A 19,618-nucleotide genomic window follows, 5' to 3' on the forward strand; every position below is an offset into this window, starting at 1 on the left:
ATTATCTGACCCAGGGTGGTGTGGAGTGCAAAAAACGATGGATTTAGGCCCAGATCCTTGTACTGGGGTGAATGTAAGACATTGATCTACATTCTGTCCATCAAAGTGTTTTTTGTAATTTTCTCCCTGAGTGTACTGGGGTAGCTCAGACGTGGGTCCCAGAGCCTCCACACCACTGGAGTCAAGCTAGCCGGGCTGATGAGAGGTGTTACCTCGAAACCGGTCCGGTCCTCGGATGCTTGATTCCGGTCTGGGAAAGATATGGCTGTTGTAGTTCGGACTGGACTGTTCCCATGGGGCACAGGGTCAGAGCTGATTTGCATAAAGCCATTATCTGACCCAGGGTGGTGTGGAGTGTAAAAAACGGTGGATTTAGGCCCAGATCCTTGTACTGGGGTGAATGTAAGACATTGATCTACATTCTGTCCATCAAAGTGTTTTTTGTAATTTTCTCCCTGAGTGTACTGGGGTAGTTCAGACGTGGGTCCCAGAGCCTCCACACCACTGGAGTCAAGCTAGCCGGGCTGATGAGAGGTGTTACCTCGAAACCGGTCCGGTCCTCGGATGCTTGATTCCGGTCTGGGAAAGATATGGCTGTTGTAGTTCGGACTGGACTGTTCCCATGGGGCACAGGGTCAGAGCTGATTTGCATAAAGCCATTATCTGACCCAGGGTGGTGTGGAGTGCAAAAAACGATGGATTTAGGCCCAGATCCTTGTACTGGGGTGAATGTAAGACATTAATCTACATTCTGTCCATCAAAGTGTTTTTTGTAATTTTCTCCCTGAGTGTACTGGGGTAGCTCAGACGTGGGTCCCAGAGCCTCCACACCACTGGAGTCAAGCTAGCCGGGCTGATGAGAGGTGTTACCTCGAAACCGGTCCGGTCCTCGGATGCTTGATTCCGGTCTGGGAAAGATATGGCTGTTGTAGTTCGGACTGGACTGTTCCCATGGGGCACAGGGTCAGAGCTGATTTGCATAAAGCCATTATCTGACCCAGGGTGGTGTGGAGTGCAAAAAACAATGGATTTAGGCCCAGATCCTTGTACTGGGGTGAATGTAAGACATTGATCTACATTCTGTCCATCAAAGTGTTTTTTGTAATTTTCTCCCTGAGTGAACTGGGGTAGCTCAGACGTGGGTCCCAGAGCCTCCACACCACTGGAGTCAAGCTAGCCGGGCTGATGAGAGGTGTTACCTCGAAACCGGTCCGGTCCTCGGATGCTTGATTCCGGTCTGGGAAAGATATGGCTGTTGTAGTTCGGACTGGACTGTTCCCATGGGGCACAGGGTCAGAGCTGATTTGCATAAAGCCATTATCTGACCCAGGGTGGTGTGGAGTGCAAAAAACGATGGATTTAGGCCCAGATCCTTGTACTGGGGTGAATGTAAGACATTGATCTACATTCTGTCCATCAAAGTGTTTTTTGTAATTTTCGCTCCTTTCGTGGCCAAAGAAGGGGCGCCCCCACATGTGCTGCCAGCCACGCACCGCAGACTAATTTCCAACGACTATTTATCATGACCATTTAATTCAGGTTATCCTGGAAGAGAATGATGTCAGTGCCTTTATACTTTTTATGCAAGCCTCTGCTTAGTCACTGCCTAATGGGAAGGGGTATTATTCATTATGAACTGGTGGAGCATTTCACAAGTATTTCCTTTGACCTTATGACACAACTTCATGTTTAGCTTTTCAAGTGTGAGTCCACACCAGCTTCCCTCCATCCTCTAATGGTGTGTGTCTGTTTCTCGTGATGTGTATTCATTGGCATCACAGTTACAAACAGCATCCAAGAAAACGAGAGATGTATTGCATCATTGTTTATACTGGAAAGGTTTACGTCCAAGGTGAGCAAGGTTTCCACTGTATCATGATATCTCACTATCACAATGTTCTGTTTGCATTGGCTGTTTCGCATGCGAAGATAAGCTAGAGGGAATTAGAATCCAAACCGATAGTGCGTAGCTTCTGATGTAATTGTACTCCTATCACTTTAATACAAATTCTGTAGCTTACACATCAATACTTTTCAATAAGCTTGTATTTAAGTAATTAAAATACTGTGTAATTTGCTGGACATTAGTGAGAAGGTCTGGATTTGTGATGCTGCTTGGACTCATAGATGTAGCGGTTTTCTGATTGTGTATAGGGTTCAGGTAGTTAATATTCGATTTCCACAAGGGCTATGGGGCAGGTGTCTGTCATTATTATTCTGCTATGTTTTGAGAAAAGCAAGAGGAAGTGTAATGCATGCCTCCATCCTTGCATAGTATTTGTCATTCCCATCATCCATTTGTTTTGCAAAAATCCATATCATGATTAAATTTTTAGTGAACTGATTTCTGCTATAAGTAAGTCAAGTAAGCTACAACTAATGCCTTTAGGGCCTATTTCACAGCCTCAGCTTCTTATCAGAAAATGTCAACTACTTAACTTTGTAAGCCTGTCAATTGAGCTGCTATGCATCTATTCCCAGGTTTCTTCTGTGATCAGCTTCCTTTGCAATGACATGCCAATCTTACTCTGGCACAAGCAATTGAAAGCAGTGTGCTCATATAAAATGTTAGATTCTGCTATGATTTAAGCCATAAGCGAATTCTGAAAACATAGGCAATGCTTTTATTGAATGCTTTTATTTAGTCCTCTCAAATAATATTAAACTGAAACAGATTATGCTGTAACACTTCGATAGCATGCAAAGTATGCCTCAAAGTATTTCACCCTGCAAAAATATTTGTGGAGTTATTAGAGCAGGGTGGGCAATACAATTTGATGGGGAAATGATGAAATACACTTAGCTTAATCCCAGCTATTAATCAGCCTGTAGCATCAACGAGAACAAATAAATAGAAAGAAGATATACATGGTAAATATTTCAATCAATCAGTATTTGTTAAGCACGACTACTCGCCTGCTAAGGTGCTGGTGGGGGGAGGGGGATTAGAAGGGGGAGCTGCAGGTCATACTGTGTGCTGAGGTTCAGTCGAAGAGCCAGGTCTTGAGATTCTTCCCGAACTGGGTTAGTGACGGGGATAGTCTAAGGTGGAGAGGCAGGGTGTTCCAGGTTTTGGCAGAAAAGTAGGAAATTGAACCTCTTCTGGTCCTGGTCTTGCTGATCAGGGAGACGGTGGTAGGGCAAATTCGGTGGAGCGGAGCTGTCTGGTGGGTTCGTGGAATGAGAGGCGGAGGTTCAGGAATGTTGCTCCATCATCGTAGAGGGCTTTGTAGGTGTGTAAGGGTTTTGAACGGGACTCTTGTTGACTGCGAGCCAGTGACGTTTTCGCAGGTGTTCAGAGATGTGGCTGCGGCAGGGGGATGTTGAGGACCAATCTGGCTGCAACGTTTTGGATGTTTTGTGGTTACTTTAGGCGTTTCTGGGTGACACCTGCATAGAGTTTGTTGCTGCAGTCGAGTCTGCTGTTGATGAGTGCATGGGGTACTGTTTTTCTGGCCTCAGTGGGGATCCATCTGTAGGTCTTTGGAAGCATGATGAGGCAACAGTGTTGATCTGGTGGTTTATCATGAGCGCGGAGTCCAGTATGATGCCGAAGTTTTGTCCGTGGTCTCTGGGGGCGGCTTCCTAACACGGTGTGCCAGCAGAAGTCTTCCCAGGCGTATTGAGCCCTAGTATGAGGACTTCGGTCTTGTCTGAGTTGAGCTTTAGGCAACTATCTCTCCTCCAGGTAGCGACAGCCTTCATCCCGTCGTGAAAGTTGTTTCTAGCAGTTGTGGGTTCGTTGGTGAGGGAGAGGATCTGCTGGGTGTCGTTGGCAGAGAAGATGATGTTGAGTCCGTGGTTCCTGACTAGGCTGCGAGCGGTGCCATGTAGACATTGAAGAAGGTGGGGCTCAGGGAGGAAGGAGCCTTGGGGAACTCCGCAGCTGATATCCGTGGGTTCTGATAGGAATGGTGGAAGTCTTGACTGGCTGTTCTCTACCAGTGAAGAAGGAGGGCATCCAGTCCAGGGCTTAGTCACGGATGCCGGCGTTGTGGAGTCTTGTGCTTATAGTGCGGTGGGAGACTGTGTCGAAGGCCGCTGACAGGTCGAGGAGGATGAGGGCTGCGGTTTCTCCCCGGTTGAGGAGGGAGCGGATGTCGTTGGTGGCGGCAAGGAGGCAAGTCTCAGTGCTGTGGTTGCTTCGGAAGCTGTCTTGAGAGGAGCCAGGATGTGGTTGACTTCGATGAACTCTGAGAGTTGGGCATTGATGGCCTTCTCAATGACCTTCGCTGGAAGAGAAGCAGGGAGTTTAGTCTGAAATTCTTGAGGTCTGTTGGGTCGGTGGACGGTTTATTCAGCAGGGTATTCATCTTGGCGTGTTTCCAGTAACTGGGAAGGTGGCTGTCTCGATGGAGCAGTTGATGGACCAGCGTTATACGGGGCACGATGGAGGTGGTAACTGTGGAACATGTGGCATGGGCTTGGGTCTGAGGGTGCTACTGATTGAATGCGCTTCATGGTCTTGAGAGTATCATCTGTGATGTGCGGAGTCCAGTTGAGCAGATTCTATGGGGGTGTGGGGGCCTTATCGCGGCTGGTGATGGGCGGGTCTTGGTTGTCGAAGCTGTCGTAGACCTGCTTGATCTTGTGGTGGATGTGGGTGCTGAGTTTGTTGCAGAGTTCTTGGGAGGGAGGGACTTGTGTGGTCTCGCTGTTGATTTTGGTGGGTGTAGATTTGGAGCAAGCAATAGGAATCAGTCAAAAAATGTAAGCAGTTCACAGAAAGCAAACTGCAGATGTGGTTTCAACTACAAGGATATTACTCATAAGTTCCAATGTTGTTCCCGCAAATGTATCATATATTATCACAAATTAATATTCAGAGCAGAGGGAACGAAAATTCAAAAACTCTAGCATTTTCATTCAATCAATCAATCATAACATTTGTATAGCGCGCTACTCACCCGGAAGGGGCTCAAGGCGCTTGGGAGAAGGGGCCGTTACTGCTCCAACAGCCAGGTCTTGAGTTGTCTCCTGAATGCGAGGTGGTCCTGGGTCAGCCGAAGGTGGATGGGGAGGGAGTTCCATGTCTTGGCCGCCAGGTAGGAGAAGGATCTGCCTCCGGCGGTGGCTCTTCGGATGCGTGGTACGGCGGCGAGGGCAAGGCTAGCGGACCGTAGCTATCGGGTGGGCGTGTGGAAAGTCAGGCGGTCGTTGAGGTACTTGGGGCCCAGGTTGTGGAGAGACGTGTTTGCGTAGGTGAGGAGCCTGAACGTGATCCTCTTGTTGACGGGGAGCCAGTGCAGGTTCCTCAGGTGGCCGGAGATGTGGCTGCGTCGAGGGATGTCTAGGATGAGTCGGGCGGAGGCGTTCTGGATGCGTTGGAGTCTTTTCTGTAGCTTGGCTGTGGCTCCGGCGTAGAGGGTGTTTCCGTAGTCCAGCCGGCTGGTGACCAGGGCCTGGGTGACCGTCTTCCTGGTTTCGATCGGGATCCATCGGAAGATCTTGCGGAGCATGCGGAGGGTGTGAAAGCATGAAGAGGAGACGGCGTTGACTTGTCTGGTCATCGAGAGGGAGGAGTCCAGGATGAAGCCCAGGTTGCGTGCGTGGTCTGTCGGCTTGGGGGTGGTGCCCAGGGCTGGGGGCCACCAGGAGTCGTCCCAGGCGGAGGGTAATGGTCCAAGGATGAGGACTTCCGTCTTGTCTAAGTTCAGTTTCAAGCGGCTATTCTTCATCCACTCTGCGACGTCTTTCATCCCTTCGTGGAGGCTGGTTCTGGAGGTGTTGGGGTCTCTGGTTAGGGAGAGGATCAGCTGGGTGTCGTTGGCATAGGAGATGATGTTGAGGTTGTGTTGGCGTGCGATGGCTGCGAGAGGTCTCATGTAGACGTTGAAGAGGGTGGGGCTGAGTGATGATCCTTGCGGGACGCCGCAGATGACTTCGGTGGCCTCGGAATGAAACGGGGGGGAGGGGGACTCTCTGTGTTCTTCCAGCGAGGAACGAGATGATCCACCTCAATGCCTTCTCTTGGATGCCGGTGTTGCTGAAGCTTTGGACTAGGGTGCGGTGGCAGACCGTGTCGAACGCGGCGGAGAGGTCCAGGAGGATGAGTGCTGCTGTTTCCCCATTGTCGAGAAGGGCTCGGATGTCGTCGTGGCTGCGATGAGGGCGGTCTCTGTGCTGTGGTTGGTTCTGAAGCCGGACTGCGAGGGGTCGAGGGATCCATTCGTCTCGAGGAAGGCGGCAAGCTGTCTGTTGGCGATCTTCTCGATGACTTTGGCAGGAAAAGGGAGGAGCGAGATGGGGCGGAAGTTTTTGAGGTCGGTGGGGTCCGCTGTTGGTTTCTTAAGTAGGGCGCTGAGCTTCGGCATGCTTCCAGCTCTCCGGGAAGGTAGCGGTGTCGAAGGAGGTGTTGATGACGTCTCGGAGTTGGGGTGCGATGGTGGAGTCGGCCTTGTTGAAGACGTGGTGGGGACAGGGGTCAGTGGGAGATCCGGAGTGGATGGTGTTCATCGTGCGGGCTGTGTCTTCGGTGGTCACTGCGGTCCAGGTGCGGAGGGTGGCGGTGGGGTGCGTTGGTTTGATGGTTGGGTGCGAGGAATATGCGCCGAAGCTGTTGTGGATGTCGGCAATATTGCGGTGGAAGAATGAGGCGAGGGAGTCGCAGAGATCTTGTGACTGGGTGAGGTCGTTGTTGCTGGTGCTGGGGTTGGAGAACTCCTTGACGATGCTGAAGGGTTCCTTGCTGTCGTGGGTGTTGTTGTCCAGTCGATCCTTCAGTGATTTCTTCTTGGTGGTGCGGATGAGCTGGTGGTGCTTGCGGATCGCATGTTTGAGGGCGGTCATGTTGTCAGTGGTCCGGTCGAGGAGCCAGGCTTTCTCGAGGGTGCGGCAGGTCTTCTTGGAGTCCTTGAGTTCGTCGGTGAACCAGGGGGCCTTCTTGCTTCTGGGTTTGCTGGGAGGGTTCTTCAGTGGTGTGAGGTCGTCGGCGCAGGCTGTCAGCCACTGCGTGAAGTTGCGGGCTGCTTCGTTGGGGTCCGGTGTGCTGGAAGGTGGGTTCTGGCTGAGGGAGGTGGTGAGCTGGTCGGCGGTGATCTTGCTCCAGCTTCTGTGAGGAACCTGTTGCGGGTGGTGGTGGGTAGTGGTTTTTCTGAAGCTGAAGTGGACGCAGCTGTGGTCGGTACAGTGAAGTCCGGTGGAGTGGCTGAAGGCAATGTGCTTGCTGGCTGAGAAGACGGGGTCAAGCGTGTGGCCGGCGTAGTGGGTGGGGGTGTTGACCAGTTGCTTGAGTCCGAGGTTGGCGAGGTTGTCCAGCAGGGTGACGGTGTTGCGGTCCTTGTTGTTCTCCAGGTGGAAGTTTAGGTCCCCTAGGAGGATGTAGTCGGCGGAGGGGAGGGCGTGTGGGCTGATGAAGTCTGTGATGTCTTCGCTGAATTGTGTGCGTGGTCCCGGGGGTCTGTAGATGGGGGTGCCTCTGAGGGTCGTCTTTGGGTCGGTGTGAATCTGGAAGTGGAGGTGCTCGGCGGCGGTGTAGGTGTCGTCGGCGTCGGTCGTGATGCGGATGGTGTTCTTGTGGACGATGGCGATGCCTCCCCCAGTCTGGTTGACGCGGTCCCTCCTGATGATCTTGTATCCATCCGGGATGGCGATGGCGATGTCTGGGGCTGAGGAGGTGTTCATCCATGTTTCAGTGAGGAACGCGACGTCTGGTGATGTTGTGTCGAGCAGGTTCCAGAGTTCGACGGTGTGTATGTGGACGGAGTGGGTGTACTTGAGGTCGCAGCTGGGGTTTGGCTTGGCGGGCGCGGTGCATGTTCGGAGGCAGGTGAACTTGCAGGTTGTGCAGGTGAAGGGTCCGTGGAAGCGTTTTGGGGCGGCTTGGCGGCAGGCGGGGTTCCGGCCGGCATTGAGTGCGTTGAGGGCGGCGGCGTCGTAGGTCTGTTGGGTCGTCTTGCGTCGGTGGGGGCCAGGGGTCCTGGCGCTGGGCGCGGTCCAGGCGCGGACGTGCTTACCTTTGGCGCACAATCGGCGCGCCCGCTGCGCGTGGCCACTGCGCGTCCGCGCGTTTGCCATTTATGGCGAAGTGGGAGGGAGGGAGGAGCAGCTGCGAGGCGGGAGCGGGAAGGGTACAGAACGAAAAGGGGACGTGGCCGCTAGCACGGTGCGGGGAGCGGGCGGGCAGGCACAGGGGGGCACAGACAATACAACACAGCCCAGAGAATAACAAATGCTACAAATACAAAAGGGAAAAAAAGATTAGCAGAAAGCAGGTTTACAGAAGGAAAAGAATGGTTACAACACTACACGCAAATACGAGGCAGGCTCTACGAGGCAGCAGCGAGGCGGGGGCACACACAGCAGCTGGTGGCCGTGCGGCTCCGGGGTGTACTGAGAACAGGTCACACTCACCTGCGCCGCGCGGTCGCCATTGTATACCAATGCTAACGATAATTAATACGGTACAAAAGGGGGTGGTGAAGGACGGGGCATCTGAATCAATCAAACACTCACACCCAGTCAAAAGATCTGGGTTTAATCAATCACCGTTCTTTAGCCCACTCTGCCACCCCAGTTCAGACATGGCTATATGCAAATCAGTCTGACCCTGTGCCTCATGGGAACAGTCCAGCCCGAACTGCCAAGCCATGTCTTCCCTGGACCGGAAACAAGCTTCCGAGGACCAGTTTCTGGCATTCCAGCCGTCTTCAGCCCAGCTTGCTTGAATCCAGTGACAAAGTGAGCAAGGGACTCACGTCTGAGCATACCCTGCCACACTTATGGCGGCCAAAAGCGGTACAAAAGGAGGTGGTGATGGACGGAGCATCTGAATCAATCAAATACTCACACCCAGTCAAAAGATCTGGGTTTAATCCATCACCGTTCTTTAGCCCACTCTGCCACCCCAGTTCAGACATGGCTATATGAAAATCAGTCTGACCCTGTGCCTCATGGGAACAGTCCAGCCCGAACTGCCAAGCCATGTCTTCCCTGACGATAATTAATAGGCACCATTATCTTAATTTCATCACAATGTCATTTGTTCCAGATAATGCCAATATTATATTACCTATAAGTGTTGTGGTCTAATTAAATGCTATTTGTCTGTTGATTTCTTGCTCTTATTTTAATTTTTTGTGATTACCAAACTTGTGACTTAAACATCTAGAATAAAAAAACATTTTAATCATTCATTTTCATCTTTAAATATGACATCTGTAAGGATTTTTTCCATTCTCAGAGTGATGAAAATGAACACCATTCTGACGTTGAAGAGGAAACTAATAACAAGCAAACTCAGGTAGTGTTTAAAATAATGTTCAAAATAGTTTTCCATGTGCTGTATTTCTATATTTTGTATGATAATTTATAATTATATTGTGTTTTTATAGTATGCATGCAGATATACATGTTGTAATATGCTAGTTTATTGCCATTGTTGAGTGCTGAGAGTGACAGTTGAAGAGACCTTATTGCCTATTTGAGATTTGTTTCCACGTGTAAAGTAATTGTATTGCACAATTGGTGAGGCAGCTGATAGTGCTTTTCTGCTGTGAATGTTACCTTTGCACTTGTGTAGTAAGTATATGAATGTGCTTTTATTAGTACAGCTGCGCTAAATTATGTGCATTGAGCACTGTTCATTTCCATTGCCATGGCATAAAAAAAATCATCTTTATTACTTATTTGGGATTTTTTATTTCACAGAATGCACTGATATTGAAACTGTATTTTTACAGGGACTTAAGAAATGCAGAAAATATTTCAACAGTCTCTGTAAAATATGGCATCAACATCATACTGACAGCCTACAAACCACTCTGCAGAGCTTCACCATAGTTACGGCCACTATGGTTATGTTCAGTTGAGCCCCAAATTATGCAACAGTTATCTCAAATATGCAGCGAGAAAATATCAATTAAACGGCATATTCTCTGGCAATATTCATTAGATCTAAAAGCAAAATTTCTGATGGATGCATGTTCTTGCAGATTCCTCACCTTTTGAATATTATCCTTCAGAGCTTCAGGCAGAAAGCATAAGTCACAGGGTGAGGAACCGCTCCAGCAACCTGAGACTGGTTCAGAAAATGTTTCTTCCGCAATCTCTCTCCAGCACCGCTAGAGGTGACACTGCTTTGTGTTACAGTAGCAAAATTTGTCAGCATTTTGAGTAACTAGGTTAAGTGTGTTTGCTCCAGCACTTTCAGGTTCCAAACCTGTTCAAACATGGAAAGTGCCATAAATAAGTGAAATCCTCTTCTGAGGAACCGTACTCTGTCACCTGTTAAGATCCCAACGCAAAAAAAAAGATGAGAATGTAGTTAGTGGATCAATTGGCAGACCTTACGTTGGTCTCAGCTATCTAGCTTGCTATGTTGAATATGTCCAGCGCAGTTCCTGTACCTCCCCAAAGGGGGTGGGGAGGCATGTTCTTGCAGACCCCAACAACTCCATTCCAAACACATCTCAACACCACACCTCCTCATGCTCTGACCTTATTGCTTAAAAAGAAGTTGAAGTCTGACCAGGTGCCATCCCCCATTTGGTCAGAATGTACTTTGACATTAACATAGAAGCTGCCCATGGAACTGAATGCTGTTCCACTTTCAAAGACCGTGAAGTAGGAGAAAAATATTTGTGTAGCAAGAGACAGTTAAAGTGAATTTTAATGAAGTTCCCTTGGCAGAACATCTCTCTAGGTTTCAGATGTTCCTTGAAGGAGAAGATATCAGTCTCTGAGTCCAACTCCATTGCAATGTGTCTTGAAACGATTGACTTTATAGAGGAAGATAATTTGGAGGCTACAAATCTCTTTTCCCACTACAATAACTCTGATTTGCAAACTGCAAATGGACTGGTCTCCAGAAACAGGATCCCTTCTCGTCCCTTATTCAAGCCCTGAAAATTTACCTTGCAGTCTGTTGAGGTAAAGCTTAACATTTTTACTGTAGTATTTCCTGAACCCTCCTGAGTTGATGGTGTACTTGCTCTTCTTAAGTGAGGCATTCTTAGATATTGTCATGGCTCCTTGGGAGAAGCCCTCTTTGGACCAGCAGACAACAGACTCAATTCATAGACTTGCTTTATGTGATTCACAGGTGTTGTCCTTGCACCTGTCGCCAAAAAGTCTGTCCAGTCATCATCTTAAATCCTAAAGACCTTTCCACTTGACTCCAAAAAGTCCTTACTTCTGGCAGCCTGATCTTCCGTATTGCTAATGCCACTTTCCTCCTATGCTTAAATGTTCAGGCTTTGTGGTCACTTATAGTGATCAATTTTCGAGACCACATATAAAACAATATAGAGAAAGAGAATACCGAATCACTTACACAACTCCTTTTCACAAATTGAACTTCATATAAGTCTCCTCTCAGATGAACAATCCCTCGACCATTATGTAAAGTTAGCATTCATGATTTTAAGATTAACAGAGCATGTTACCTTATTTAAGAAGAAAGGCAGAGAGCATGCTACCTGGTTTAAGAGGAAAGACAGGTACTTGTGATCTAAACCTTGTCAGATATATCATAAATGCACATTTTATTAACCCACTTCCAGGCCTTTTGACTATATACGTAGCCTTCGCATTCCTTAAAGATGCTCCTCTAAGTAGGAAGACGCCCTGCGCACTTCAGCAGTGCAGCCAGTGGCTTGATGCTGAGAGAACCCCTCAGCAGAAAGCCTGCAGTGCTCCTCCTTCCACAATCTCTCAATATAAAGCACTAAGAATCACAAGGACGTGACTTTTATGTACAGACTGAACCGCTCAACTTCACTGCTGGGTTTTCCAGGTCCAGTAAAATAGTCCAAATCTCATAAGAGCTTAAAATGACAGAGGACATATCAAACCAGTTGTTACCTCTGTGGGCATGTTTTCATTCCACCGATTAAAAATAAATAAAAGACAGAACAGGTGTTACTTATTGCTGTAATATTGTCTAAACAACCCTTACCGGACAGACATGGATGTAATCACTTGGGCTGATACTATTTTGCCGGTGTGGGTGGGGGGGTGTCACTTGAAAAGGATAAGTCAAAATACCTGTTCAAAAAGGTCCCGCGTGTCTGCATACCAAGAATGCCATATAATTGCCCAGCTACTGAGGACATAAACCCACTGTGAGCATCATCTACTAGGTTTCCTGACAGGTTCACAGTGAGATTTTAGTGCTATCAACTCGTGGTTTTACCATTCAAAGTGACCGCTCCATATGTCTTTATAAAAGTGATGGCGGTTCGGGTGGCTTCACAGAAACAGTGAAGAGTTCTTGTATCTTACTTTGGTAATAGCGAGTGAATGTTGAATCCTTCAGTGGATGATGGCTCTTCTCCACAACTTGAGCTTTACTATGAACACCCAAAAGTCTTACCTCTCTTCAGCTTAAGGCCTGGCCTTTATAGGTGTAGTCCAGACACGATCAGTATGATAGCTTTTCCTCCTCTTGTGAGGATAGTGGATTTCTGGGAGATGATTAAGAGGCTTCTGACTCAGACTTGGATCCTACTCCTGAAGGTCTTGCATCTGCTTGGCCGCAGGACAGATGGCTGGTAAATCCCTTTAGTCACTATGCCTACATCATCCAAGGAGCCCAACGTCTGATACATCTCTCCCACTATGTTTATCTGGGTCTGCACTGGTGGATGGGTCCCTCCAACCTTTTGGTGGGTTATCTCTGTAGCCTTCTGCGGACTCTGACTCCCTTGGTCAAGAACGCCTTCTTACTGGGCTAGGGTGCTCAGCTGGCAAGAGGACGGTGTGGGGATTTTGGTCTACCTCAGAGTAGTGCCTGCTTGAGCTGCTGGCGTTTCATCTTGCTTTGAAGGCAGGTCCGCTTTTACCTGGGGGAACAGTGTTTAGATTTAGATAACACTATAAGTGACTACTATATCAACAAGCAGGGTTGTTGACCCTAATTTGGTTTTCGCCTGTGGAAGAGGACACAGCAACTGGGGATTATCCCAGTAGTAACTTTTATGGTATGTTCCTTCAGTATATTGGAGGATGCACTGTCTCTAAAGGAGTCACACCCCAAATTGATGGATGTGATCTTATCCAGATTAGGGTTTCCCTTTGTGTATCTGTGTCCTATTCAAGAACAGTGTCCATAGTTTCCCATGGGGATGCCTAGAGTTTAAACTGGTCTTGGGTCCTGCTGAATGCGTGTGCACCAAGGCTGCTTCTGTCAATATCCACAAATAGGGGTTTGCCCTATTCATCCCACCCCACCTGGGCAACAACATATAAGAATCAACAAGACTGATGTGTGGTAACAAAATAAAAAAACAATTATGTAGGAAAAACAGTAAATTAATCCCTACTTATAGGTACTTAGTCCCAAATAAATTGCTCTTTCTATTTTAAAACACTCACAAACCAACCCCAATTGAATTTGCAGAAGGATTATTTATCTTTTCTTAAAAAATACATACCAAGATAAACACATAACATTAAACAAATTAGGGGACCTTCCCACTCATACACTTAAAAGTCGATTGCAAAAAACCAATTCCTTAGCAATCCGTACAGGAGGTAGTCCAGTGTACACAGCAGAGGATTTGCCATCAACCTCCGCAAAGTCCAAAAAGTGTGTTTTGGTGTGTCTTGTGTATCGCTTTCAAATGGTCGGACTCCTCCAATTCAGGAAGTCAACACATTTCGGTCCACTGAGTCAGGCCTCATCAGGGCATGGGTGAAAGGGAAATGCCTTCTAATCGCAGAACAGTGGCTGAATCACTCTCCGGAGGCAGAGGCTCATCACGAGGAGGCTATGGTCGGTGAATAACGCTCTGCGTTTCGGCTCCCAGAAATCAAAGGATCATATGGAGACTACGTGATACAGGATTAGCCACTAGGTTTAGTTGCAGGACAATAGTCGAGAAGTAAGCCCCCCTTGACCAGCGCAGGAGGGCTCACGTGGGGGGTGAAACCTGGGGCCCCACGCTCAGTGGGAAGGCATCCCCTATTAAATCAGGAAGAGATGTAATGCCCTTAGCCTGGGACTGCATGCGAATAGAGGGAACCCCTCCGATAAATAGCTTATTAGCGGGTTCCAAACATAGTCCAAGCGACAGTCATCAAAGATGTCAGATAATCGTTCAAGAGCCAATGCGTGCTAAAAGCGGGCGCGCCATTGTGTGAGTGAGGGAGCTTCCGGCTTCTTCCAGGCTGCCCCAGAGCCATCTTGGCCGCACTTAGACATAGGCACATGATGGACCAGCCCCCTGGATCTGATATTTGAGAATTGAATTGCGAACTCCCAGAAGTATATGTTCCATGGAGTCGCCAATTGGGTACCGTAGTATTAGCCTGATCTGGGACAGTATTTCCTTCCAAAAGGGCTGTATAGCCGGGCAATCCCACCATATATTTTTGAAGTCCCCCCAGGAGGCCGCAACCTCGCCAGTAGCGATCTGTCGTATTGGGAAAAATGGAAGGTAGTTTTTGTGGGTAGAGGTATCAGTCATATAATATTTTATAGTGGGCCTCTCTCAGGAACATGGAGCGAGTGTATTTCGCTATATCTTTTTACAGGTTTTCCCATTGCTTTTCTGATGGCGTGGTTGGCAGAATGCCCTCCCAAAATGCTTTGTGGTGTAGTGATTGCTGTGAACCCAGTGTAAGCATGAGTGTATAGAGAAAGGAGATGCACCCCTCACCCTGGGTTGCCAGTTTGGACAAATTTTTCCAACAGCAGCAGTTCTCTAGTGTCTGCCTGTCGCATCTGCCGCTGCTGGACCCAGTGTACTAACTTTGCATAATGGAAGCCTTCAGTTTGTGGGAGCTGAAAATGGTTTACGCAGTCTGTGAAGGAGCGAATCTTTCCTCCGGTGAAGAGGTCTGAAATCATGAGGCAACCTCCCTCCCTCCAATGATCAAAGGACCCTTCATGAATTGCTGAGGGGGAAGGCAGTGCTAAAATAAATGGGAGTATAGGGTGATCGAAATGTTAGTCACTGGTAGGGTTTTGGTCACCGTGTCCCATACCTGGAGGGTCGTTGCTGTGGGTATGCTCAAATAAGCGTTGGCTGATCTGTCCGCTCTCTGCCTACATGGCAAGACCCGAAGGGTTCTACCTGTCACCTGCCTGTCTATGTGAAGCCACAGTTCCTCCGATGCCCTCAGTGACCATTCACCCAGCACCCGCAGCTGGGCCGCTCTGTAATATGTTAAAAATTCTGGGAGAGCAAGGCCCCCCCTTGAGTCGGGCCTCGTCAAGAGGCGCTGAGAAAGACGCACTCTTAGCCCCTGCCATATGAAATTAATAATCATGAATTTCAGTTCTTGAAATAACCCCTTTTCAGGCAGGATAGGTAGCCCCTAGAAACTATAGAGAAGGAGTGGAAGCACCTTCATCTTTACTGTGTTGATTTGGCCTATCCAGGAGATCTTGGCTGCGCTCCATTTTTTAAAGTCATTTTTAAGCTTTTTAAGCAACGGAGGAAAATTGGCCCTGTATAGATTGCTCCATTTGGGGAGTAATTTGTAGAGCGTCTCTACGGAGTCTTGTGACCGAATTGCCAAATACTTTTCAACTAAAGTCGAGAAGATCTACTCGACCTTCCCCAATCCGCCGACAGGGATTGACTTTGAGGCAGCATTTGAGGACACGGAGACGGCAGGGCACCTTACTAACTTCCACATCCCCCCATTTGAGGATTTAGTAGTGGTGTATCGCTCTGTCAAATCAGGGTCCCCGTGGGACCCAGTGTCGCCCAAACGCCTAGCGGACAGCCTTGAAGTTCTGGAGCCTTATATGAGGCACGTCCTAGATATCTCCTTCAGATCGGGGAAGCTGCCTGAGGGGTGGAAACAGGCGGTGGTGCTCCCGCTCCGGAAGAAACCCCACTTGGGCTTCGAGGTATTAGAGAATCTGAGGCCTATCTCCCTCCTGCCTTTTCTGTCCAAAGTGGCAGAAAAGGTGGTTAATACCCAAATCATGAAGCACGTGGAAGAGACGGGACTGCTCCACGCGACGCAGTTTGGCTTCAGGCCACGCCATTCCACCGAGTCTGCCCTCCTTATGGCGACGGAACATCTGAGGGAGGGTGTGGATGCAGGCCAAACTATGGCTCTGATCCTGCTGGACCTCAGCGCGGCGTTCGACACTGAAGCTCAAAACATCTTGCTACAGTGTCTGAACAGAGGTGGCATCTCTGGCACCGCGCTGAGATGGATCCAGGACTTCCTCAAGGGGAGAAGCTTTCGAGTTAGGCAGGGAGACTGCTATTCAAAAGGGGTTCCCCTGGGCCAAGGCGTGCCGCAGGGTTCGTCATTGAGCCCGACCCTTTTTAATATATATGTCGCCCCGGTTGCCTCGATTGTGGAGAGTCATGGTCTCCAATTGGTTTCGTATGCCGACGATACGCAGCTGGTGATCTCCCTATCGCACGCGCCCTGTCTTGCTGCCGATGGCTTCCGCTCGTGCATGAAAGATCTGGCCGAGTGGATGGCTATCAACTGTTTGAAGCTTAATGGCAGTAAGACAGAGGTGCTGGTGGTGGGGAGAGCCCAGTCTGCCTGGTCGTCGGCATGGTGGCCACCCTGTCTTGGACCAACCCCGACCCCCTGTCAAGAGGCACGCAACCTGGGGGTGTGGGTTGATGCGGGTCTTACTTTTGGCCCCCAGATTAACAGGGTGGTAGGAGTCTGCTTCGTGATTCTGAAGAAACTGAGAAAGGTCCTTGACTTACTCCCGATCGGTGCCCGTCAAACCTTGGTCCATGCCCTGGTGACAGCTAGGCTGGACTATGGGAACCTGTTGTACCTGGGGGCTCCGGAAAAAAGTATGGCACGCCTGCAAGTGCTGCAGAATGCGGCAGCACGTTTGATTCTCAGGCTGCCCAAAAGGGCGCCTTCCAAGGCGGCCCTCCAGAAGCTACACTGGCTTCCCGTGAGGAGAAGAGTGGAATACAAAGCCCTCTGCACCTGTCATCGGATTTTGAATGGCAGGGCGCCCGACCCTCTGAATAAATTGATCGAAGTGTATCATCCAACACGAGCGCTCAGATCTGCAGGGGGCGGTCTTCTCAAGATCCCTAGAGTGAAGAAAGCCCGCATGGGAGGTAGGTCCTTCAGATGCTTAGCGGCTAATAACTGGAACAAACTACCTGTGGACTTGCGCTTGGAACCGGAGGAAGCCAGGTTCCGAGCGAGTTTGAAAACCTTCCTCTACACAAAATAATTGTCCGCTCTGTATTTGTGCTCCCTGCCTGCTGCCTCTCCCTCTTTTAGCGCGTGGACACGCCGGTGTGCGTAACGCAGCGCTCTACAAATGTCCCAATAATAATAATAATAATAATTTGTACCCCTATGTATGTAGTTATCTTACTTGCCCATCGAAAGGAAGACATCCCCTCAACCGTTCTTGGGGGCAATATTAAGTTTATATAAAAGCTCTAGAGGTTAACCTTGAAGCCTGAGCGGGTTTGCTCCCACCCTCGCTGCAAAAGGCTCGATGCTGAGAGTAAAGAGCATCTGGGAGAGAGGGAAGCCTTGTCTGATACCCCTAGCTAAGTAAAAAAAAAAAAATCGGAGGCCACTCCATTCACTAAAACCCTAGATCTCGGGGTACTAAAGTTAGCTCTTATCCCCAGGAAAGACTCACAGATCCCATATCGACGCAGAGAAAGCTGTAGGAAAGCCCAGACGACTGAGTCGAAGGCCTTCTCTGCGTCGAGTGATAAAAGGGCCGCTGGGATCCGTTTTTCTGGGCCTTATCTAGAAGGTGAAATACCCTGCGAAGATTGTCATGGGTCTGGCGCCCTTTAATAAACCCTGATTGGTCGGGGTGAATAAGAGTAGGTAGGATTTTCTCTAGTCTAGGAGCCATGAATTTTGAGTAAAGTTTTGCACCTAGATTTAACAGAGCGATATGTCTGTAGGAGGAAAATTTTTGAGGGTCTTTACCCGCCTTCAGGATTATTGATATCAGGGCTTCTACCATAGAGGGTGACACCGATTGGCTTGCTGCAATATCATTGAATAGGACAGTGAGCTGAGTAAGTTCAGCGGCAAAGGTTCGATAGAACTGCGCCGTAAACCCATCTGGGCCTGGGGCTTTGTCACTTGAGAGAGTCAATGGCTGCCTGCACTTCCTCCTGGGATATGGCGCAGCCCAACTCCTCATTGGTTGATGCTGGGACCTGAGGAAATTCCAAAGCATCTAGGTATTGCATTTGGTCCGTCACTTGGGGTGGTTCTGCCTGGTATAGTGTGCTGTAGAAATCATGGAACACTCTGGCTTTCCCCTCCTCACTGGTGTGTGTGATCCCATTCCTGTCAATGATTTGCTTTACATAGTCTTTCTCCTGTTTAACTTTTAGCTGCCTTGCTGAGAGCCTACCTTATCCTTTCCCTCGTACCCATGGGCCTGGAGCCTCAATATCGTCTTTTCCGCTCTATTAGTGTAGATACCGTTCAACTTCCCCCTGAGAGCTGTGATAGTTCTGAGAGCTGGTGCTAAGGGTGTGTCCTTATGGGGTTTTTTTTCACCTTGAGCTACTCTTGTTCCAACTCTAACCGTTCTTTCGTCTGGAGTTTCCTGAGGGAAGTAACAAGGGAGATGCAGTGACCCCTTATATGCGCCTTAAAAGCATCCTATATGTTTGTGGCGGATGTGTCCATGGGAACGTTAATTGTGAAGAAATCCAGAATAGCTTTACGGAGGTCATCTCTGTGTAATCTATCCCTGCACTGCACCTCTGGGAAATACCATCTGGTCAATTTAGAGCGTGGGGTTTGCCAATTTAATACACCGGTCATGGGAGCATGGTCGGAGATAGCTATGGGGAGTAAGAGGGAGGTCGTGCACGCATGTAAGAGTGATTGACTAATAAAAATTTGATCTATTGAGTACGACCCGTGGGCGTGCGAACAGAAGGAATAGTTACACATGTTGGGATTAAGGGTCCTAGTTGATATATGGATAATTTCAGTGCCTTGCTGAAAACCCCAGCCCCCTACCCCGGCTCTCTGTGGATGCATAGTGTCCATCTGCGAGTCCCAGATGAGATTAAAATCTCCCATGAGAACTATTTCCCTCAAAGCGAATCCCGCTAGGTACATGAGAAAAGCTGTGAGAAACTCTACCTGTCCTACATTAGGCGTGTACACTGCGGCTATCGTGCAGGACCTGCCCAGTAACAAGCCCCTAACCATGATAAATCTCCCTTCTCTGTCGCTTTTCGAGGCCTCAAGGTGAAAATGAGCTGAGGAATGGAGCAACAGGGCAACTCCATTTTGTTTTTTGGGACTAGCTGCCCGAAATATCAGGGGATAGTGCTTAGGCTTCAGTCGCACTTCCTCTCCGTTTTTAAGATGAGTCTCCTGCACAGCCACCACTTACGGACCCTGATCCCTTAGAAACTTCCAGAAGCGTTGCCTTTTGTTAGGGGAGTTGAGGCCCCTAACATTCCATGACATTCATTTAACTCCCATCCACCTCTGCGTCCTGATGTAAGCAGTAGCAAGGACACCCCACCCTTCCAACCTCCTCACCCCCGGCACCTCCCCACTACGTTTAAGTTGTGATCCCTGGGTAAAACATGTGACAACACAATTACGTGAACAAAAAACATGAACTGTTCAAGAGTTCCGTGGGACTGTATCCTTGGACGCCACTGGGGCAAGACCACTCCCAGAGCCCCATGAGAGATCTCTGGAAAACCTTGTCTCT

The 19,618-nt window shown here is 48.9% G+C and overlaps 1 protein-coding gene across 1 annotated transcript in view; it reads left to right on the forward strand.

The window, feature by feature from the left end:
• Positions 1-19,618, forward strand: part of PPP1R12A (protein phosphatase 1 regulatory subunit 12A) — a gene marked incomplete at its 5' end in the record, with an annotated part of 839,509 nt that overhangs the window by 610,402 nt on the left and 209,489 nt on the right. Inside the window, one exon of the mRNA XM_086950257.1 lies at positions 9,182-9,241. Within this exon, the coding sequence (XP_086806383.1) occupies positions 9,182-9,241 (60 nt within the window). The remainder of the gene's footprint in view (positions 1-9,181; positions 9,242-19,618) is intronic.

Source organism: Lissotriton vulgaris, unplaced genomic scaffold, assembly GCF_964263255.1.
Source record: "Lissotriton vulgaris unplaced genomic scaffold, aLisVul1.2 SCAFFOLD_867, whole genome shotgun sequence".
Lineage (NCBI taxonomy): Eukaryota > Metazoa > Chordata > Amphibia > Caudata > Salamandridae > Lissotriton > Lissotriton vulgaris.